The following is a 24,439-nucleotide window of genomic DNA, read 5'->3' as shown; positions in this document are numbered from 1 at the left end:
GATGATTTTGATGAAGGGACACTCACAAAGAACATTCATGCTCAGGCTGGGATTCGAACCCGGGACCTCTGGTGTTGTGGCACAGTGTGCTAACCACTCTGCCACAGAGGTCGGCCAGTTCATTTTATAGTAAAATATATACGCGACACAGAAATGTTTAGTGTGAATTTTGATTAATAAGTCATATGTACTTTTATGAAATAACGAAGCGAAAGTGTAAATTCATCAATGACCTTGCAAGAAAATATTCATCTTTTAAAGGATGGAAGAAATGAATATGAGGTAAAGTGTACCTGTCACTTTCCTCTGCTGTTGAAAGAGTGCAAAAATGTTCGTGGCATTAAAATCATATTTCCTGACACAATATATACTACCTAAAATTTAAATTCGGTTTTTGGAAATAAGTTAAAGTGAAGCTTACTTGTAACATTTGCATTCACATATGGGGATATTGCATTCTAATATCCAAGAATTGGAAAAAATAGTAAAATTCTGTGCTTCAAACTATAGATATTCTTAGTTATGATTGTCATGTTAATCAATAGATTAGGAGATTGTTCTCGTTGCTTAAAAGTACGAGGAATTTATTGAAAAAATGATCAGAATTATCTGTGAATAAAGTGTTGGTAGTTCTTTTATTTTTATTTTTATTAAATTAAGAGTAGTGGCAAAATGTGTTCCCATTTTTTGCGGTGTCCTCTTTTTTATGACTTTGTCCTCATTTTTGAATGTATGTGTCTGGTCACCCTAGTAATTCTGAGATAATGTGGGGCATGCTTATTCTTAACATAGGTTGATTTATATTCATCTCTCTGCACACACTTCCATCAGTGATAAACTTAATACTATGTATTGTATGGATAATGACTTGTCTCTTTTGTTCACTCATATATGCTTATTTGTTTGCGAGCAACCATTCTATCTACAGGGTGGCTCAAAAAGTCACTTAACACCCTCGGTACAAGGCCACTGCAGCATGCAACATGGAAATGGTGATGACCAATAGTTGCCAGGTCAAGGGGGAACCACATTTACGGCACCCGCACGGTCGGTGGCCATCTTGATGTCCGCCATCTTGAATTCAACTTTAGAATTTTAAATGGGAAGGGGGTGATATATCAAATCAGGCTAGAATTTCACGAGAAATGCAATGGTGAAGGTTTTTTCGACGTATCTGTAACCAGTAAAAAGTTATGACTGAATTCTTGTACCAATTAACTCCTTTTCGAGGTGTTAGAAAAATGCCTTAAAATTTGTTTAGCGCATTGGTAATGCATCGAGATCAAAGTGACATCTAGGGAGAGAAATTCGCATGCCATTGCACAAGATTTTAATCGGATACCATGACGAAGCAGTGCATTATGAATGGTTGTTGTGAACAATTACAGAGTGAAGCTTCCATTAAATGAAAAGTCCTTCACAGTGACAAGGCTAATGTTTATGTTCATAAGGAAGTTCATAAACAGAATATTCAATGTTTTTTATCTGACAACTCATTTTCTACAGATCAAAGCTGAATGGTTAGTGCTGGTAAGTTAATGGTGTGGCGTGCTGTGTGGAACATGATTGGTTAGTCAATTTTCCATCAACGGAACCTTAAATGCTTAGGGCTACTTGGATTTGTTAAATAAACAGTTTCTTTTTCATCCTTGATTATGGAAGAAGGTACTTTTTACAGTTTTTTTTCAATAGGGAGGAACACCAGAACAGTATGGGAACGTTGTGAAGCAGTTTCTGTCCAAAGTTAGTTATCACATGACAAGGGTCACATATTCTGTTTATGAACTTCCTTATGAACATAAACATTAGCCTTGTCACTGTGAATTACTTTTCGTGTGCTTATAAAAATAAATAGTGTGCATACATGTGCTAACTATGTGCAAAGGTTTGAGATATAATTTCATAATTTATTAATATGTGGCGATTTCCACTTGACATACGTTTTTCCACCGCCTCACCACTCACCATCATCAGTTCCAGGTAGAAACGAAACGGCCTTGTCACTGTGAAGGACTATTAATTCAATGGAAGTGTCACACTGTAAATTGTTCGCGAGAACCATTCATAATGCGCAGCTCTTCGTGGATGTATCCGATTAAAATCATGTGCAATGGCATGTGAACTTCTCTTCCTAGACATCACTTTGATCTCGATGCATTACCGATGCGTGAAACATTTTTTAAGGAATTTTTCTAACTCCTCGAAAAGGAGCAAATTGGTACAAGAATTCATTCATAACTTTTTACTGGTTAAAGATACGTCGAAAAAACTTTCACCATTACATTTCTCGTGAAATTCTAGCCTGGTTTGATATTTCATATCACCCCCTTCCCATTTAAAATTCTGAAGTTGAATTCAAGATGGCCGCCGACCATGTGGGTGGGGTCAATGAGGTTCCCCCTTGGCCTGATAACGATTGGTCATCACCATTTCCATGTTGCATGCTGCAGTGGCCTTGTACCGAGGGTGTTAAGTGACTTTTTGAGCCACCCTGTATGTCACACGAGTGGGGGTGCAAAGTGGTTTTCTGCTCAGAACCTGTTACCACATGGGGTGCATCAATTATCTGAGCGATGCGCACTGAGCAAGGTTTTTGCTGGTTGAGCAGACATCATTTACTTGACAGTGTGTGCTCAATGCTCATTGATCAAAATTTCAAGGTATAGTTGCGCATATGATAAGAGAATGGTTCAATTGGTGTTGTGCAAAGCTAATATTATAATTATTTCTTCTCAAAACAATAACCGGCTGCTTATGAATGACAAGAAAACCAAACATTTATTTTCACACACTTGGACAACTTTCCAAAACTATAGTGTATATTTGGAATAAACAGCACTTTCATTTTAAAGCGATCACAAACAGTGGAAAATTGTATTACCTTCTGTTAATTGTACTTCCTCTTTAATTTATGCTATATCGCTCCGTATCGTACCGTCAATTACAAATACTTCAAAGTTGAATCACAAAAAAGATACATTCTGTGGCTTAAACCTGCGATGAGCAATGTTTAAGTTCACTCAGTGAGCAAATGAGCACCACTCGCCAAGCAACGCTTATTTGGATGTCAAGTAGCTGAGCGATCACATTGTTCCCTGAGCTCTCGGATACTCAACGTGCCCCTGATAAGTTATTATGTTGCTTCCATTACATTGTAAAGGGGAAGTGGGAGTAAGAACATACAGGAAGTGAGTATACACCATTTAAAGGATAGTGAAGGACACGAACAAGAAGGAGGAAGAAAACATATGAAGAAGGGGTTATCTATGAAGTTAAGTGCAGGAAATGTGATAGCGTATACATAGTGGAAACACAGAAGAGACTGAAAGACATGTTGAATGGATAATGTGAAACTGAAGAGAGACAGAAATGTGAAAAGCAAGGAAGAGAAACGGGACATGACATAGAATGGGGTAAGGCTAGGTGGATGGGGAGGGAGAAAAGGACTAGAGAGGAAGTGGAAGGAAGGCTAAAGAAGTAAATAGAGAAGACAATGAACCATTATGGATGACTTAATATCAACAAAGAATGGAAGAGTGTGTTAGAAAGGATAAAAAGGAAGAAATGTGATCAAAAGAAGAGAAGAGGGAAGAAGACCACAAGATAAGGAGTCCCTCTACATCCAGATGTGAGGGGAATGATAAGAGGATGGTACTAGACAATTACTAGGTACCTATGGATCACCTGTCAGGAGACCCCACATACAGGAATGCCTGGAGAGCAATGTTGCAGATAAGAACTGGTACCTTTTTGTGTCTAGACTATGTATACCCAATCTTCCTGTTTGGACTTTATTTAATTTTAGTTGGGTTCTGAGACTGAGTAAGACCCTGATAGAGGCTTGAAATATCATGTATTAGGTGTTTCTTCAACTTTAAGGACATGTGACAATAAGAGATTCAGGAGGAAGTGCCCAGTTTTCAAAGTTTTCCAGAAATTACAACTGTAGAAAGTGTTTTGTTATTTCTGTTATTGGGGGACAGGCATTACTTGTTCTCAAACAGTGGTCTTTTTGTCCTGCTTCTATCCAAATTTGGTCCATCCATCATCCATAAAATTGATGCCAGAGTGATTTTTCTGATTTTGTCCATATGGTGGCAACACTGCGGCTCTTGTACATTATTGTTTTTTATCCTCAAGAAGTATCAGCATATTTTCAACAGAACTTTACATGGTTGTAGGAAAGTGCCACTGCCATATATTACGTACATTTTTCCATTCACTTTAATCTATTGTGGTGGCCACAGGTGTGTGCCAAATATATATATATATATACACATTATTTTCTTCTTCCTTTAACTTTCATTCATGGGAGGTACACTGTATAAATTTCACTTCTGCTAATAGCCCTGTCATTCTGAAAAAAGAAAAAAAATAATTTCATCTCTCTACGACAATTAATTTCCAAGTTATGCGTTATTTGTATATCGTGGTAAGTTCGAAAAACACATTCTTGAAAAGTTCCCATCGTAGAGGCTAGCCTGTCTGTTAAAGGTTAATGCTTCTATCAAGTCATAATATTTACCTAGTGTCAATGTTATGTTCCTAGATTCTACATTTTCTCACAAAAATGAAAAATACCATGTTATATATATATTGACAAACACTAAAATTTGAAGAGAAAAATTGTGTGCATGATCTGTGACAACTTTTACATGCTGTTCTTTTTCTTATAGCCATTGTAAAAGTGATGGACAAATCTAAATCAACTGTTCCAAAAATTGGGACCCATGATGGAACTTTCCATTGTGATGAGGTTCTGGCGTGCTACATGTTGAAGAAACTACCCCAGTATAAAGATGCAGAGATAGTTCGGTAAGATCCATGTTTTCTCAAATTTGTTTAGTCAGGCCAATAAAATACTTAAACTGGATATATTGCACCCATGTGTGTGTGTTTTCATATATGTATGGTGTCCCAATAAAATATATGCACAATTTGAACGAGTACAGCATCAGTGTTTATTAACACAGTTCATATTTATAATTTAAAATGATTTACAGACATGAAATTATTTTTCAACATCTTGTTAACTTGCAGTTAAATGAATTTTTTTCTGGAATCAAAGCACCTATAGGAATGATTCAGACAGCGTTGGAAAGGTCTTGAAGGGCTCTTTCACCTGAGATATAGCATGCATATGCCAGGCAATTGAAGTTGGTGTAGAGACAATTGTTGTAGCTGTTTTCTCAAAAATAGGTCTTTTAATTTTTTTTCTTCAAAAAATTGTTATACATACACTATTACTCAATAACTGTACAACATTTTAAAATGAGACACCAATGGGATCCAGAGTTATATTAGATTTAGGTTAGGTTACAGTAGGATAGTGTAGGCAGAGCGTATAGAAGGAGAAGTGTGTGCACTTGACGTAGTTTCGTGGCTCTAGTGTTGAACTCTGCTGACCCGCTCAATTAGCCCAGCAATGTAACCAAGTAACACTTGTTGTAAATTATGACAGTATGCCACACAATTTTAATTCAAAACACTCAACATTTGAAATACATATTTAATAATTTCTGAAGTGAAATTACAGGATTTATTTAACGGAAACGATAATTAATAATAAAATGAATAATGATATGTATGTACTCGCCAAAGCTATTTGTTCGACACCTTGGAAAGTTTCCGGGTTGATTTTGACGACTTGGATGACTGTAGCTCCTTACGAATTTCTTTTGTCCGGAAGAAAAATCTGCATTTTATATAATGTAGCACTACTTTGGGAATAATATCTCTGGAGTGTTCATCACAGCAACCTATTTCTGAAGATGGAACAGGGATATTTTCTATGGCATTGAGACAGTCAAAAAATAAGTCTCTCCACTTTGTATTTGCCAAACACAGTTTACTTTTGATTGCCCTTTCAACATGCAGGAGGATGTTGAGAATGCTGTTCGACGGATGAGTGAGAAATGCCGTGTTGTTCTTCGATCCGTAATCTTATATTTGCGTGAAGGCTGCATCTCCTGATGTTTGTGTGTTATGACTGCGAAGAGAACTGATGCATTGTTGGCACAAAATAAATTTATGCGAGTGTTTTATTATGTAACCTGCCAAATAATATACTAAGGATCTTTCCGTTGCAACATAATCAATCGAGGCTTCATCTGCAATGCGTACGTCACTTTCCCAACATTGATAGGAGTATTCAGCAGGGGTTACAATTTTATCTTTAATGCAATTTTCAATTGAAGATTTCAGTTCGAAATTGCTTTTCTCTTGTTTTCTTGCTAATAGGCGCATTTGACTGACGAACAAAGTGAGTGGCACATCACTTCTGACCTCGCAAGGGCCTCCCCCATGGCGCAGTGGTCGCGTCATTGCCTTGTAATCAAGGGGTCCCGGGTTCGATACCCGGTGGAGGCACAAGTGGTTTGGATCCCACTTTAAAACTGTAAGTCCAGTCCCGATTAGCCTTACTGTGCATAAAGTGGACTTAAAACACCAACTCAACTCAACTTCTGACCTCGCAGTTTGCAAATGTAAGAAGACTATGGTCGAGGGTTGTCACAGCTTAAGGAACATAAATTTCGAAAATGTATCTCAAGGGGATCTTGGCTTAATTTCCCCGTTAACACATATTTGTAGCCTTTGCCCCACAGCCATTCACTCAGTTGCAAAGTACTTTGCAAAGAAATTTTTAGCGATTCCATGGTCCTATAGGATGCAAAGGTATTATCAGTTGTTTTTAATGTGATTAGAAAATTGCACAAGAGTATGTAAGACCTTGAACCATTGTATAAGGCGTTGGAAGGAATTCGAGAATTCAAAGTGTCACTAATGTCATTTAAATCTCTTGTAAACTTTTCTGTGTGCTCACTGCCGCTCAAATCAGCCGAACTATTGGTCTGTTAAAAAAATCTAATTCCATCCGCTACACTTCTGCTGAAAAGTTGAAATGCCAATCTGGCATTCATCCTCTGGAACGGCAATGGGTCTAAATGTGTGCATGTTATTTTAGGACATACTCTAAGACCGGTGGACTGCTCTGTGTCTGCATCATAAACTTTCCGATAGCAGTCACAATTGAATTTTGTCGTGAAAGTGATTCCTTATGCATTTCAGTATGTGAACGAAATCTGAAAAAGCCCATATTTTCCTATTGTCATCGGCAGGATTTAAGATAAATGGTTGTTTTTTGTATATTCCTAATTATTTCCAAGGCTTTTTATTTGTTCAGCTGCCGTCACACGTAGAGCTGACAATATTAGCACCTGCTTTTTTCCAATTGAAGAACTACTTGATGTAACGTGGTAGTGGGGTCAAGTTGTGGTGGCACGCAATATTTAACTTGGAAATGGCTGCACGGCAACCACAACCACGAATGCAATGAAATAGATCTGAGACCCGTACTATACGTCGCAAATTTCTATTTGTGTCGTACTTCCTGCACGGTGCTGCGGGAGTTTACAGGCGGCACAGACAAGAAGCACGAGACAAAGGCCCTGTAAGAAATGCACATATACAATTACGCAAACATACGCAAAAATATGTCAAGGGTCCGACAATGAATAGCGAGTTATGCCTTCTCCATTGTAAGCAAGGTTTAAAAAGTCGTACTTTTACCCAACGTTATTCCTTTTCTCAATTTGCCCCTTTAGATTGCTTTATGTTTTAATTTGATTCTCAAATGCAACTTCTCTCACGCGAGACTTACTGACTAGAATCTGATAGGTAAGTTAATTTAAACTACTCCACAATTCAATTAACAATAACATATGTATATTGTCCCATTACGATACATTCTTATAAACACAATTATCCAAAAGGGAGTTGTAACAAAAATCAACAAACGTATAACCCAATCAACAATCTTTTTTTAGAGTGCAATCACTCAATTACTTTGTCCGCACGTCCAGCATGCCATGCCCCTTTTTACAATTAAACTTCAATTCTGCACCCACAAATTATGCGTAATTACCAACACGCATGCATGCTTAACAACAGACTAATTCAATACTCACTAACACAAAAAAAAGGAATAATTGACGTATGCACCATTCTCTCTCTCAAGCGTGCATGGAACGTTCAGCAGATCCCCTTTTTACTTAATCAATGACTCCTTTTTGACTTTATTTTATATTAGACTTAACCCCGCTGTTATTTGTTTTGTTCTGATCCCCTTAGCATCGTTAGTGCTACCGTGACAAGCATAGGATTAATAGCAATTTGCAATTCAAACAAACTAGGGAAAAGGTGGGGAATTGTAGTTTTCTACGCCGTTTTTCTCAAGTTCAAATAATGTCCATTTAACGCCACTAAGCCCAATCTTGAATAAACAAGAATATCAAGTTGCACTGCAAGCACGAACTCGCACCTCGTACGTCGGTCCAATTATGGTACGTCTGTTCGTTAAGTAATCGACCGTGCCGTATACGTTACTTACAAAAGACTATTCAAGAGAACATATTTGTGCAAGGGTACTTTTAACTAAGTTCGCTCATATTTTATGCACTTTTTCCTTCTTTTGCCCCTTTGCGACACACACGCAAAAATATACGTATATATTTATTTTTGGCACAATTAAACTGTTCTACTCGAGAAAAAGAAGGGGGCAAAATGTTGGGGGGAAGCTATAGGTTTCTCGTCGTTACTATTTAAGTCACGTGAAAACAAGGACGTCGCAAATAATTTTATGATGAACGACGACGAGAAGTTAATGAGTTCCAATATCACAGTCAAGAGTTTTCTTACGTACCTCACCACTAATATTCAGCCGATGTAAAGACACAACGCCACCTTTCCCATCGGAATCCTTGTGTCCATTAACCTGGCCTCTTCGCGCTGGTAGTTCGCGTGGCAGGTTTCTCTTCCACAGGCAGCGTGGTTGGGTACGGTCCCTTGCCGACGATGAATAGATGTAATATGCAAAAACTGGTGCGTGCCGTTCGTAGCGGGCGATCGAGAGAGACTGTTTGCAGGGTGGGGAGAGATTTATGGCCAGGCATGTTACGCAAAATGGCCACCAGAGGCAGCACTAATAGAGCTATCGAAGGAAGGAAACGACCTCTGGTAGCCAAAATTGAACATGCACTTCAATTTTCAATTATGTAATGTTTGCAGGCACGAAAGTAATGAAAACGTTACATTGGATAAATATTTTAACAAGGATTTCTGCAGGAGTGGAATTTCAGCTTGCATAAATAGCAACAGGCTGTACCCAATCGTATATAAAAGGTATAAACATAAAAACCAGGGCATGATTTGCTAAAACATTTTCTTTTGCGAATCTGGAGTTTCGTTCCCAGAGTCAACAAATCCATCCACTTTAAGAGAAGAGCTATTGAAACGAATTTCCTCCCTAAGTTTGACTTCATCAAAAACCACAATTCCATACCTCTTGTTATCGTCCATTTCATTTTTGTAAAAGTCACTTATTGCATTTATGGCATGTGGATTTAGGCCGTATGTACACTTCAACCCTTTAATAGGTTTTCTTAAATGCTGCTGCGATGGAAGAGGCAATAAATCATGCTTTAAACAATGCTTGTAACCCTTAGGGGATTTTATTTTTAATAATAAACTCTCTAAAATAAACTCCTCACTATACCTCATACCTTTTGAGTACTTCACGTGGCACTTTTTTTTAGCATACAATCTATAACCATCTTTCACCTTTCCATTGTAACCTGATTTACAACCCGGCACAAAACACGACAGTATCTTTGTTTCTCATTCACATTCTTTTGTTGCGTGTGCTGGCAGCAAGCTACAGCAGAATGCCACACCAGCGCATTAGTTCATTGGTCCGCCACCCGCTATGGGAAAGTCGCAGAGTGCGCCCACTTCTCCTTCTATACACTCTGGTGTAGGTTAAGTAGTGCATGATAACATATTTTGACAGACCAATTCCTATCATTCACAGTATTTTGTAGCACAGTACGGGTAAATTATGAATGCATTATTATAATTACAGGCAAAGTAAACAAGTAAAATGTGAATGTATGATATTTGCATTGGCACATTGTGGAAAAAAGTGCGTTCATTTTGGCTGTGGGTCAAGACTGTGTGTGACGACAGACAGAACAGCATGGTGCAGATGCCAGCATTTTCAACCTGTGATGTCCCTCTTATTTTTACGCACATATCTTTAGCTTGCAGACAATTATATTTGTATTAAAACGTAATCTGCATGTATGCAACCTAATACGTAGGTGGCGACAGTCCTGGAAAAGTCAGGGAATTTGAGAGGTAAAAAAAAGTCTGGGAAATGTCATGGAACTTTGTCTTTATTTTTCATGGAATGAATGTGCCTGTCGTTTGCTTTGAAGGATGATGATATGTAGTGCTGCATGGGAACAGGAAATATTGATGCCAGATCTCGGGGCCCCTGTTATGCACAACACAGCCACAGCACCAGAACAGAAACCCATGATGGGGGAGGGGAGGGATAGGAAATTTGATAAGCCTATAAATATCATGTGGAAAATGCATTGAAATATTATTTTTCTTGTCTGTATGGAAGTAGTAAGGGGACAGAACAGTCAAACAGATGCGGGGTATGGTGAGAGGGGCATTACCATTGTGGCACTGTCCGATAGTTATTGGGCATCGTATCATAGCATTTTGTCGGACATTCTGAAGGAACATGGAAACAAAAAGGGCACTGTAATTTGTTGAATGTTGTGGTATAGCATTTGTCGGATGAACATTTAGGCTCCATTGATGCATACGATTTTTGCCGGATATCGCCGTCTGACTAATGTTGAACTTCGACAAAATGTTCACTACAATGTGAGACAAAAATTGTATGAATGGCATTCTTTTGGGATTGATTTTTGTTGGATGTCTTTGGACTGCAACATCTGACAAAAATTCCGTGCATAAACAGAGCCTTGTACATTAGAGTTTGTCCGACAAAATCACATGCATTGCGCTCTCATGAATCCGATGTTTCTTGGATGTTATGTTATGACATTTTTTTGTCATTTACGATGTTTGTAGGATGCAACATCCAACAAAAATGGAGCCTTAGTCTGCTGCACCACTCAAATATGCAGCTGGAATTTTATTGCTCTTCTGGCTCACTTAATCTTATTCAATGTGGAAAAGCGTACGAAGGTTTTCTATCATCATCCAGGCGTAATACTGGTTTTTTACAGGTTAACATTAGTTTATATGTATAATGTTGAATAATGTCACGAAAAAGTAAAACAAATATCTGCATTGGTAAATGTCGTTCGTATAAATTTGACAAGTTTTCTGCAACACTTGTATTGCAATTCATGCCCCCCCCCTCTCTTTCGGTCCTGTTTGTTTAAACGAGTGGAATGTCCAATGTTATGAAATAAAATTATAATAATAAATAGTAAATATTTTAATATAATTACTCGAATCATTCAATCCTAAAAGCATATCACTTTCTTCAGTAATTGATGTTTCTCTGCCAGACCTGCTAAATTTTCACTTTTCATGTATTGATTCCGTAAAGTAAGTTTGAATTAGTAGGCACCTTGATTTTTTGCAAACGCGATAATAGTGAAAAAAGTCAATTGCTGCGAAGTAGTGTTTATGAATATGCAGTGATGTGTGGACACATTTTTCACCCATTCGAAATAGCGAAATAACTAGAATTTGGCATTAAATGTGAATTGTTTGTATTTTTTGCTAATTTTAAAAATGTGCTTAAACAACGAATGATACTTCAAAATCCAACATTCGTGTTGTTTTTAGGCTTAAAGAAACAAAATGTTCCATATTTGTGTATCTACAAGGTGGCGACAGACCTGGAAAATTGGGAAAAGTCAGGGAATTTGGGAGGTTAATAAAAGTAAGGGAAATGTCAGGGATTTTTTTTGCGCGCCCGCGCACGCGATGGGATGAATGTCACAGACATTTTCTATGAAAGATGTTATGAAGCCCTGGATGGGAACAGGAAATCTTGTTGCCAAGTCTTGGCGTCAACTTTTAGATCCCTTTTAACCTTTAATGCGCAACACAACCATAGTGCCAGAAACGGGTGATGGGAGGTGGGAAGAGAGACATTTCCTGAGGTTGGAAAAATTTGATAAGCCTCTAAACATAAATATTAGGTGAAAAATGCATTGAATTATATTTTTTTCCTTGTCTGTATGGGAGTAGTAAGGGGACAGAGCTGTCAACAGATGGTGGGCGAGGGGGGTTGGGGGTGCACCACCACTGTGGGGCCATCCAGTAGTTGTCGGACCTCGTAGTACGGCATTTTTTCAGACATTCTGAAGGAACATGGAGACAAATAAGGACGTTATGCAACCCTGTAATTTGTCGAATGTCATGGTACAGCAGTTGTCAGACAAACATTTAGGTTTCATTGATGCATGCAATTTTTGGGCTATATCGCCTGTTGACTAATGTCGAACTTCGACACAATATATCACTACAAGATGCGACAAAAATTGCATGCATGGCACTCTTATGGAATTAATGTTTGTTTCATGTCTTCAGACTGTGACATCTAAAAAAATTGCATGCATAAACAGAGCCTTGTACAGTCACAGGCAGTTCTAGGTAGTCTTTATTCATTGACTTTCAATGTTGCATCCTAGTTTCTCGGGTGTGGTACCACATTTTTGTCGGTCATAGCAGTTTGACTTTTCTTCCCTTTTCTACAGACTGCCCAGCCAATTCAATAACTTAGTGAACCAAATAGACATTTTAGAAAATCAGGCATGTTTTAGAACGCTGTTGAGTAAAAATATATGTCACTTCATTGCATGTAATATTAGTTCATGTTATTATTTTTCTTGTTATTTTCGGTTGTTAGTTCATTCCGTATTTAGAATCTTATGAAATAAATAAGTAAATTTGCCATCTGCGACATCCCACAAAAATCACATGCTATATACTCTTATTAATTTGATGTCCCAGTATGTCTTTTTTTTGTTGTTTACGACATTTGTCGGATGCAACATCCAACAAAAATCACGTTCATAAACTGAACCCTTACACTGCTTCAAATGCCACTAGAATTTTATTACTTTCCTGGCTCACTTAATAGTACATAAATAAAGGAAATTTGATCTCTAAACATTAGAAAGGGGATAGGTGGTCCTGTGGATCCACCTTGGTCGTTTCTCTAAGCTTGAGGTTTTAAGGGTTAATGTAGCAATGTGTATGAAGTTTTTCTTTCACCTCCCCCCCCCCCCCCCCAGGCATTTTGCACAGGTTTACATATGGTTACAATGACATTGAACTGTTTAATGTCAAGAAGAATCCAACAAATCAGGATATATCTGTTGAATAATATGACAACAAAGTCAAACAGATATATGCATTCGTAAACGTTATAAACATTTGACAATTGCATGCTCTGATCCTCAGTTTTCTGCTACATTCGTGAGAGATTATTGTTAATCTGGCACTGATTAATGTCCAACGTTATGAAATAAAATAATAACAACAATAAATAGGTAAATATTTTAATATAGTAATTACTTGAATCCTTCAATCCTAAAAGCTTATCACTTTCTTCATTAATCGATGTTTCTCTGTCAGCCCTCCTAAAGTTTAACGTTTTTTCTATTGATTTATACAAGGGGAGTCCAGAAAGTAAGTTCTGATTGGTAGGGATCTTGATTTTTCGCAAACGCAACAACATTGAAAATTGTTAATTGCTGCAAACTAGTGTTTATGAATCTGCAGTAATATTTGGACACATTTTTCACCCATCCGAAATGTCAAAATAATGTGAATTTGGCATAAAATGTGAATTGTTAGGTGATAAACAACTAAAAATACTGTGAAATCCAACACACTTGTGCTTTTTAGGCTTAAAAAACAAAATGTGCCACATTTGGACATGTAGAATGTGCACGTTTTCCAACATTTTAACTAAGAGAAATGTATAATACATGTTATACATTGAATAATTCCTACAGCTACATGAAACCATGTGTTTCCCACGATTTTTCAATTTCTATCGGAACACTTTGCATCACAGTGCAAAGTGGCGAGGTTCTGACAGGAGATCGAATGCTTATCTATCGCCACACGGGAGCCGTAACATTCAGTATTTGTCAACCGGGAAATAATGGAAAAATAATGTCAAATATCAGTTCCAACATATCAAACTCTCATGAACAGGTAGGTCATGTGACATACAATTTAAAACACTAGTTCAGGGTGGCTACTCACCGGGAATTTCTTGAATTCCAGGAATTATACGTGAAGTTTTGGCTCCGGGAATTCTGCGTGAATTTTCTCCATAGACATGAAAAATGCAACTTTTATTAATCCAAATGCAATTGAGTTTATATAAAATGGTAAAGTGTTTCCCTGTGCTTAGCACCACACCATGAAGGCGTATAGGGGGTGTGGGGGTAACGCCCCACACTTTCTTGATCCGGTCGTGAGTGGGTGTGATGTGATCAGCATCACGCCCCTGACTGCCTTTACACCCCAGGGTTTCCCCCAGGTACCCATGTCATTCGATCCTGGGTGGGCTCCAGGGTCGCTTCCAATGTTAGAAAAGTTCCCGTATTTGAACCGGCCAGGGATCGAACCCGGCACCTTTAGCGTGATAGTCAGATGCGTTACCAACTGAGCCACCGCGGCAATTGAGTTTATATATATATATTTATAAATGCCCTGAGGCAAGTCCATATTGATGGGTCACATTTTACTTTGTAATTTTAGATATTATGAATATTTTAACATTTTTCTAATGCATAGTATTGGAAGCCTGAGCTTGGGAGTTTATATTAATTCAATTTACATTATATTGTTCTAATTAATTATGCTGCTGTGGACTTCGGTTGAAATTTCTTAAATGGGAAATTGTTCCTCACTATTTGAAGCTTCATCATTACATCACAAAGGCAATTGAGAAAAAAATTCGAGAAGCGCAAAGAACCATCTCGGGAAGTAATCCTGTGTGCTGTGAAAAACATCCATGAAGCAGCTAATGCTGACTGGAAACTTTCACCTGGTCGACCTCGAACATCTCGTATTGAACGCCTGGCGAATACAGCCGAGCAATACCTAACCGTAACAGTTACTTCTGAGTGCCACAACGTCATGTTAATCACGTTTTTCGTTCCCTAAATGAGGCTGGGTCCTACACAAAATTTGTATTTACATTTAATGTGAATGCAACAAAATGGTGTCACTATTCATACAGGATTAGTGGCAGTGAGATCCCTTCAAGATAGTTTCCCCAATTGCCCCATTTCCAGATTCAGCCATGTTAATCATGCAGATGACCATATATAACGCCACTCCTGCAGGATTAACTAAAGGATGTGTACACCACAAGACCCCAAACAGCTGCTCAACTCAAGGGAAACATCTGGAGGGAGATAGAGGCCATTCCAATCGGTTTGCTGCACCACAGTATGGATAGTATGACTTCGAAAGCCCAGAAAGTTCTCCTCAAGGTGGTGCCCATCTACGGGATGTTACATTCAAACGATGAACAGTGCAGTAAACTCCCGTATCTTGGCTCCGTATTTCACATGGAATGTTCCATTCCTAGAAATGTACATCTGAAATGTGTCCCATCACTCCTGTATTTCACAATTTAGCTTTTATTTTTATGGAGGAAGGAAAATAAAACTGAATTCTCTCAATCCATTTACTTTGTTGAACATCTATCTGATAGACTGAAGTTTTTTTTGCAAAATAAGATACCTTGAATTTGATGAGGTAAATTTGAGTTTGAAATTCATGTATAATTTACAATTTTTCGTAGATTCGTATATCCTGTAACATTTGTGACTTGTGTTTGTAGATGTATTTCGAGTCTGAGTATGTGAAATGGCAAATGTAAACTCTGCATTTTAAATTAAATATTTTAAATATATACACCGTTTTATTGAATTGAATTAGAAATTTTTGATACATTGGAATCACAAAGACTCTTTATATTGTTAATATACTGTATTTGAGGGAGGGATCAGGGGGTGGTGAGAAACAGTAATACGCAAGGTTGAAATAGAGAAAACATCTGCTTCTACCCTTGAATTTTTGGAAAGTTCACCTTGAAAACCGGAAATTATACTTGAATTTTATCATGGTCCTAGAGTGGTCACCCCGTATCTTCAAAACACCGTGAAACTAGGTATATTTGCTAGAAAATGCACTAAAATGAAAATGCGAAATTTGAGAAAATAGTAAAACAATAACACCGACTTCGAAACTTCCTGCTCTGACCACTAGTGCCACGTACAAACGCCATCGGAATTTATTTTCTCGATGCACCTCGTATATAAACTTTCAGAAACTTATCAACAGCATGTTTTTGTTTTAATATTTCATTAACAAAATCAGGCACCTGTACAACAATGCAGTAGATTCCCCTCTAATTATCTTGCCTTAAATTTTTAGTATGTATATACCATTTATGTAAATACCCTTTTCATCAGCAATAATGGTATAACTATGTGTTGTCAGTTTTACAGTACCTGGATATACTGTGAATGTTTGTATTGAAGGAGAAGTTCCATTGATAATATAAGGAAATATGACACCTTGTTTTGTACAATTACATTGTATCACTTTTAGAACATTTACTCTCGATAATCAGGTTTAAGGGATTTTAGGGGTATTGGTGCCAAGCAGACACTATGTGTTCCCATGTGTGCATCGAATAAGCTGCAAATTGCTTGTGATTTGTATTAATTTTCCAAATTCACTCTTTTTGCCGTTTGAATCCAAATCATAGAGAAATGAAGTCAATTTCTCTGAAGATAATATTATTACTTAATTAATTCTACCTGGATCTGTATGACTTTATTATATCTATTTACTAAATTATGGATTAAATTCATAATTGTCAGGGAAAAAATTAAAATTTGTCCTGGAAATGTGGAAAAGTCAGGGAATTTCATTTCTGGTTGTCTGTACCCACCCTGATCTAGAACACACAAGTTTTCCAACATTTTATCCAAGAGAAAACTATAGGGGTATGCAGGATCCCAAAAAGTTGGGACTGGGATCAGAAATAAACATTTCCTAGCCCGATTCCGACTTCAGGAAATTACTTCCCGACTTTTCAGAATCGTGAGCAGTCGGGAAATATCGAATGATCATTTTAAAAAGTCGTTAATTCTCAATGTTTCCTGCATTGTAAGTGTCTGGAACTTATCTGAAATTGTTAGTTTTTATTCCAGAAATGCAAAAACAATCACTTAAGGTGAAAATGACATGTAGTATTCGAGATTTTCAGAGCTTCGGGAAGTCGGGAAATTGCAAATTTTTCCCGTCCCGCCCAAAAAGATTCTGTCCCGCACACTCCTAGAAAACTATAATACATGTTGTACATGGAATAATTCTGACAACCAAATTCAATCAAATATTTCCCATTATTTTCTCAACTTGTATCAGAACATTTTGCACCACAGAGCAATGTAGCAGGGTTCACACAGAAGTCGCATCATCAGTATTTGTCACGCAAGAAGTGTTTTGAATCACCGAGCTAAGTGGTGTGATTTGGTGGAGATCGAGTGCTTACCTACTGCCACAGGGGAGTCGTAACATCGCCATTTGTCAAGTCAGAGATGGAAAATAACTTTCTCAAAAATCAGGTCCAACATATCAAACTGTCACAAATACATACACCACGTGACCTATAATTTAAAACAGTAGTTTAAAAACACCATGAAGGTATAATTTTAGGTATATTTGCCACAAAATAACAAAAGATCAAGGTCCCTACCAATTAGGCATAAATAAAACAAGAATAGCAGTAGTAATTGAAAGCATTAGTTACAGTGACTCCTCATCTAATTTTTGGCATAATCACCACTGTTGCTCTGGCATTGGTTGTAGCATGACACTAAATTTTCTCTCTCCATGGCACTGGAACTATCTGTACTGCAGTGTAGTTGTCAAAACCTTGTCCTGCCAGAAACCTCTTCAGCTGAACAAGGAGATGAAAGTGGGCACATGCAAGACGAGGACTGTACAGGCAGTGAGTGGTCCAAGATGCTGGATTCTGAGCATGCAAAAATCTGATTACCACAAGTACCTTGAAGTCGGTGAGATACTGTATGAAAGCTGCCATATTTAACCTAGAACTGTCCTAAAACGGCTGCATTTTACTACACCAGCATACAGCCACATGACACTTCTTCTTGCCTGCATGTGCATGTACCGCTAGCGTTGCGCTGCGTACAGGTGATATTGGACCTTTTTCTGGATTCCCCTCGTACATAAACTTTCAGAAGCTGTTATCAACAGTGTGTTCCTTTTTTAATATTTGATTAGCTAAATCAGGCACCTTTACAGTGCAGTAGATTCCCCTTCTATAAATTGCTTGCATTCAAGTTTTAATACATATATACCCTTTTCGCCAGTATAATGGTATAAATGCATGTTGGCAGTTTCACAGTGTTGTGAATGTTTGTACTGAAGGAGAAATTCCGTTGATAATGTAAGGAAATATGACACTTTGTTTTGTATGATTCAGTTGTTTCACTTGTGTGCAAGGGTTAAGTTGTTTTCTTTACACAGAAAAGAGAAGAAGGTTTGTGCATTGAATAATGAGTCTGCACTCATGGTTCTTGTAAGCAGAGGGTTCCAAACCTCAGTGGAAATATCGACATATAATAACAAGAAAGACTAGATTGAAAAATTACAAAATTCCTTTTTGCACCAATCACTTCACTCTAATCTCATTTAGTCTTAAATTTAAAAATAATCAAATATTGTATTGAAGAACTGGGTGTATATGAAAAAATCCCGTAATTCCTCTCTTGCTTGTGAATAGTAATAATTTTCCAAATTCACTATTTTGCTAAGCTAATATAGGTACTTAATATACCTGGATCTGTATGACATTCTTATTTCCATTTGCATAAACATGAATTTAGTTTATAATTGGCAGGGAAAAATCTAAATTTTTGTCCTGGAAAAGTCAGTGAATTTCATTTCTGCTTGTCTGTAGCCACCCTGAATACAGCAAACAATCGCTCTGACGTAACTTCCAGGGACACGTGACAGGTTTGCTACTAGCATGGAATGTCCTACAAGCACCAAACTGTGAGAGTTTTTAACGGAGTCCTCCTGGGCACCCAGGCACTGCAGCCATCATTGTGTCAGTTCCATGAGTCTTTTGGCATAGAAGGAAGTTGACTGCTGTCGTAGATGCTGCAGGACATCTTTTGTCAGTGTATCATCTGTGTTTGAATGTGGATTTGACCCAAAGTCATCTGCCTGAATTATTCCTAATTGCTCATCATACCATGCAACCACAAAGGTCTTTGCCGTTTTGGACAACAACCAATAAAAGAACGCAAATGCCCTGAAAGGCAACTTTATTCAGGAAAATAAGCACCTTCTACATCATTTTTTTTCTATCGTGATACAAGGTCATAAATACCCTCGCGATAGAAGTTTCTGTCCTGTGTGCTAAAAAATGTCTGTACCACGTTCCGCATTCGGGTTTCGTCAGCAAATGCCTCATTTCGGAGATGATTGTCCAGTGCCCTAAAGAAGTGGTAATCTGTAGGGGAATGGTCAGGTGAATAAGGTGGATGGACCAGTCTCTCATAGCCAAGGTGTCTTTCGTTATTCTTGCAACATGTTGATGAACATTGTCCTGGAGCAGTAACACATTTTTCCTATTCACCAATGCTGGCTCCTTATTTTGAGAGCTCGAACTGTCAAGCTGCTGGGGATAGAGGTTCCCTATGTTGGTTTGCCCAGAAGGAAGGAGCTCAAAATGCACAAGGACACTTTCCATTCACCAGACCCACTGCAAAAGTTTCTTCTGATGCAATGGTGGTTTTGGGGTGAGAGCAGTGGGGCCACCCAGGGTCAGCCAATAGTGAGAAAGCTTGGGATTGTTAGTCAAAAATGGCTCGTTACTTTGCCTAGACTAGAGGAAAAGACAGACTGTTAGTCTTTGCTGTTTCTGCTCCATATCACCACTTCGAAATTTGGCAAACCAATGTCCGGTCAATCACTGTGTTATGTCCAAGTACCTCACATATGCATCATGTCACATTTGCTGCAGATGTGACCATTTTGAACTCGTACAGTAAGCATGCTCTGATTACTTGCACTGGTACGCCCATGTCTGCACCATGACACAAGACTCTCTCTCGCTGCCTAGGCACGCAATTCATGGCAAATGATTGACTGGGACATCCTTCTATTGGAGCACACCAGAGGTGGCACCTGTACATCCTTCCGGAACTACTACATGTTAACAGTACCCATGTCCGAAATGGCAAAGACTTTTGTGGTTATCTGGTTGTTTATTAGAAGAAGAAAAAACATTCACAAACTACCCAATCCCTAATAATAACACAAGGACTAGGAGTATACTTTACCATCCTCCAAGCACTTCAATTTCTTCCCTCTCATATGCTCTTTAAGCAGCTCAAACACATCTGATAATCACTGAGGGCTAAGTCATGAGTGTAAGAACTTGGAGCAAAACCTTTCACAGAGTTGTTGCTGTCAAATTGACCATATTGGGACCATGCATTGTCATGGTAAAAAATGACATCTGCAGACAATATTCCCACTCTTTTCTTGCAAATGGCATTACATATTGCACCCTTCATCAATGTGCAGTAATACTGGTCATCAGTCATGACCCATTCCCAAAAATATCCACATAAAGAACACCTAGTCAGACAAATGTGTCCATGTGGTTCATTTGCCAGCAACTAGCATTCTTCAGCAAAGAGTTGACATCATTCATACACTCTTACCCTTGACGTCATTTGTTCCCCATACTGTGCTTGCAATCTTATCAAATCTTCAGCTATCTTCAGTTTCTCCTTCACAAGAAATTTGATCATACACCACTGCTCCACACCTACAGATACACTACTTGCCACCATTTTTGTGAACACTACTGCGCATGTGCCAACTACATTAGAGCAAACATGCAATACTCATGAAGGATGGAGGTACATCCTCTTGCAGTTTTATCGTTCTCCAGCTACTTAACATTTTTTATAAACAAATGTCTGTCAACTTTAAATGACCCTTGTAAGAAAAAGTTACTGGTTTTTATGATATCTACCAGCACAACCATTGTTGAAGTTGTTTTAGGACACCCTGTATATATAACAGTAAAGTTTATACCATAATAAGTGCTTGTAATTAATTTACAGAATACAAATTTAATCCTTTGGGAACTTTTACTTCCAAAGTTGATGCAATATTGAAAAAATTAGGACTGTAATGTCTGCATGAAATTTATGACTTTGTTTAGGAAAGAATATGAGTCAATCATTTACTTGTGTGGATTTCTTAATAACAATAAAACAAAAGTGTTAATATTAGGAGTTACCATCACTTCTTTGTGATTACTTGCAGAACTAGAGATCCAGAAGTTTTATCTACCTGTGATATTGTAGTTGATGTTGGAGGAGAGTACGACCACAGAAGAAAGAGATATGATCACCACCAAAGGTAAGTGATGCTCATGTCGAATTGCATCAATATGAAGACAATTACAATGTATGCATGTGTTTGTCCCTTTATCAATTTAATATCATCAGCATTTGTCCTCATTGTTGTGATTAACCTAAAGAGGCACGGCAAAGTATAATAATCAAAATTTCTGGATGCAGACACACCCACTCCTTTTAAGAAACATAGTTTCAGATTTGAGCAGTGTGGCTTGGCTTTTAATTTAAAGTAGGGAATAAGTGGAGAATTCCGTACGCCCTGGGATAATAGTGTATAATTTAATATTGGAAGAAACATTTCTGAAGTTTATTTACAAAGCGATGTGCTTGCTAGTTGTGGATGTAACAAATTTAGTCCAGTAAACAAAGGATTTTTGTTGGAAAATTAGGGAAAGCTGAATTTTGTTGTATTGTTACGGCACATCCCCCACTATGCCAGTTGGCATGGGGAAGCTGTTCTGCTTTGCCAATATCGATGGATGTTTCCACAGTACGACAGTGTGGAGACATGCATCAGTTTGATGCCTTGTTGCCAGCACACGTGAAATACTCCCATGAAAATGTATGATGAGCACGGTTGGCACAATTTTTTTAAAAAAAAGAAACAAATAAAACAAGTTTTTTTTGTTTCAAACATGTTTCAAATGTTTTAAAACTGTGTTTTAATGAAGAACAAAGAACCATGTTTTAAACAAATGAAATGTTTAAAAACAATGCGAAAAGGACATCTTTTCTAAGAATAATGATTAATAATGAATCTGTTGATCATTCTAGTTATAAAGTTGACTATTTTCTTAAAATACCTATTTATGTTACTCTTAATCTCGCATGCATAGGTGCCCATTTTGGGGTGGGGGGCACTTGCCCCATCTGAAGATAAGTGGAGAAAATTCATATGGTGAACTTGTAGTGATATTTTATTACAAATAGTATATATTTACTGTGATTTACAGGCAGTCAGTTACAGCAAATAACTACCATGTCCTACAAAATAACAAGGGAATGTTTTCACAACCAAAATGCCATTAAACATTTTACAATGAACTCCATATATAAAAGACAAAACGCAACCTGTTAGTATAACATGTTTCTGTTTCCAAAGGTGTTATATATATATATATATACTGTATGATTAATTTACAGTCCTTGAATGATCCCAGCATCACACACGACAATATGAAATTATAACTCCTGCCCTTCTCCTGAGAAAAAGAAATCCTGTGGGCACCCTTGCATTTAACCCTATCACTGCTACCGGCAAGTATACTCGTCCAAGGAATGATACACTCATATGCTACGGACGAGTATACTTGCCCAACTAGTTCGCTATTTTTAGATTGGCGTCAGCACAATGCAGGTTCAAATTTGTTGATCACTGATAGCTACTGCCATCTTGGGAGGTACAAAGCAATTATGTTCATGTATACTGAAACCTCTAAGCTCTGCTACGGGTGAGTATACTTGTCTTTTTTGAGTTGTGGAATTGCCATGTGAGTTTGTGAATCTTATTGTTGATAACTACCGCCATCTATAGTGAGAACGGTCATTGTTTTGTATACTTTGCACATTATTATTGTTTGCAATGGCTTCTAGTCGTGCAAGTATGAGTGCTCTTACCAATGCTGAAATTGCTGAATTTATTACAAATGACGAAAGTGAGAGAGAATGATTTACATGGTGAAAAGGAAAAGCAGTGTCACGGCAGGCTTTCTGATGATTCCCCACTTTGCCTTACTGAAAGACATTTTTTGACATTAGTTCCAGCTACAGAAAAGAAGAAGGAACCTACCAGAAAATGTCATGTGTGTGCCAATTCGACTATAGAACCCAAGAAGAGAAAAGTCTCTCCTTATATGTGCCAAAAATGTAATGTCACACTTTGTGTAGTACCGTGCTTTGAAAAATACCACACTTTGAAAAACTACTAACATTATGTGTGTATTGTTATGTGTATATTAGATAGATGAATGTTAATTTGTTTCCTAACAAATTTTAGCAGTGCTTTCTTTTATGATACAGTTTCTTGTACATACATTTATAATAATACAGTGATTTCATATACAAAAAAAGTTCTTACAAAAATATATACACGTTTAGATAGTTACCTATGTGTATTATGTGTGTAATTTTTTTGGTGATAAATAATAATATGTACAACTTTTTAGCAGTTTTTGTTTGTTGAAACACTCTAAAATCGTTAAAATTGAAAGAGAAAAATGGTACAAATTAAACTGTTAAAATGTAAAAAGTAGTTAGCACAGCATGGTATTACAATTGAGAAAGGCCGTAGCAGTGAAAAGGTTAAGCTGTTCGAGAAGCTTCAACTAATCCACAGTCGCCATTGCCTGGCCTCACTTTTCCACATTCTAGCTACTCTGTTTTCTGAAATATGACATTTTATCATAACTGCAACAAAATATTGACATTACAAGTATGTGCAGTATGTTATGTTTGGAACAAGACAGTTTCATCAATATACTATTCAATGTTATAAATGTTTTAAACACTTGTAAAAAAAAAAGAAAGAAAACATAGCCAGGTATTTTAAATGTGGCCCAAGGGTACTCATTACGATATGTTTCTTTGTTAACTGACAATATATATTTTCAGCAACTGATCAGATTTCTGTAATATGCAGTGTTTTAGGAAAACATATGCATTTCTTTGTAACCAGTGGACATATCGGTACATTCGTTTTGCTATTTCAATCTCCATGTTATGCTCTACAAATTTGGTTCACTTGATGTTTGTAATACACCCAATGGTTTTTGAGTAAAGTTACAACAAACCATAAAATAATGTAAATTTTTCTTCTTTTTTTTCTTTGTGGCACTGTATTTTAATGATGAATGACTTTGGGAAAATTATTCAAACAAGTTTTAGAGTATAAAATTATCTTTCGATTTATATCCATATTGACAAGTTTACTACTAAAATTGGCCACTTAGCAAGATAAGTTTGAAGGCATGCATGCTTTCATTCACAAGTGTGTGCTCTACAGGTCTCGCAGACTCCTACTAAATTTAGTTACTTGGTGTACCGAATGCACACATTTTGATAGCTTTTGCTTAATACGCTATATTTGTTTT

General features: G+C 37.4%; 1 protein-coding gene across 1 annotated transcript in view; it reads left to right on the top strand.

The window, feature by feature from the left end:
• Positions 1-24,439, top strand: part of LOC145984421 (MYG1 exonuclease) — a 58,945-nt gene that overhangs the window by 10,961 nt on the left and 23,545 nt on the right. The window contains exons 2-3 of the mRNA XM_083118084.1: positions 4,677-4,815; positions 21,256-21,351. Of these exons, the coding sequence (XP_082974210.1) occupies positions 4,691-4,815; positions 21,256-21,351 (221 nt within the window). The 5' untranslated portion in view covers positions 4,677-4,690. The remainder of the gene's footprint in view (positions 1-4,676; positions 4,816-21,255; positions 21,352-24,439) is intronic.

Source organism: Lepisma saccharinum, chromosome 2 (assembly GCF_977018435.1).
Source record: "Lepisma saccharinum chromosome 2, izLepSacc3.1, whole genome shotgun sequence".
NCBI lineage: Eukaryota > Metazoa > Arthropoda > Insecta > Zygentoma > Lepismatidae > Lepisma > Lepisma saccharinum.
This window is presented reverse-complemented; position numbering and strand designations above follow the sequence as displayed.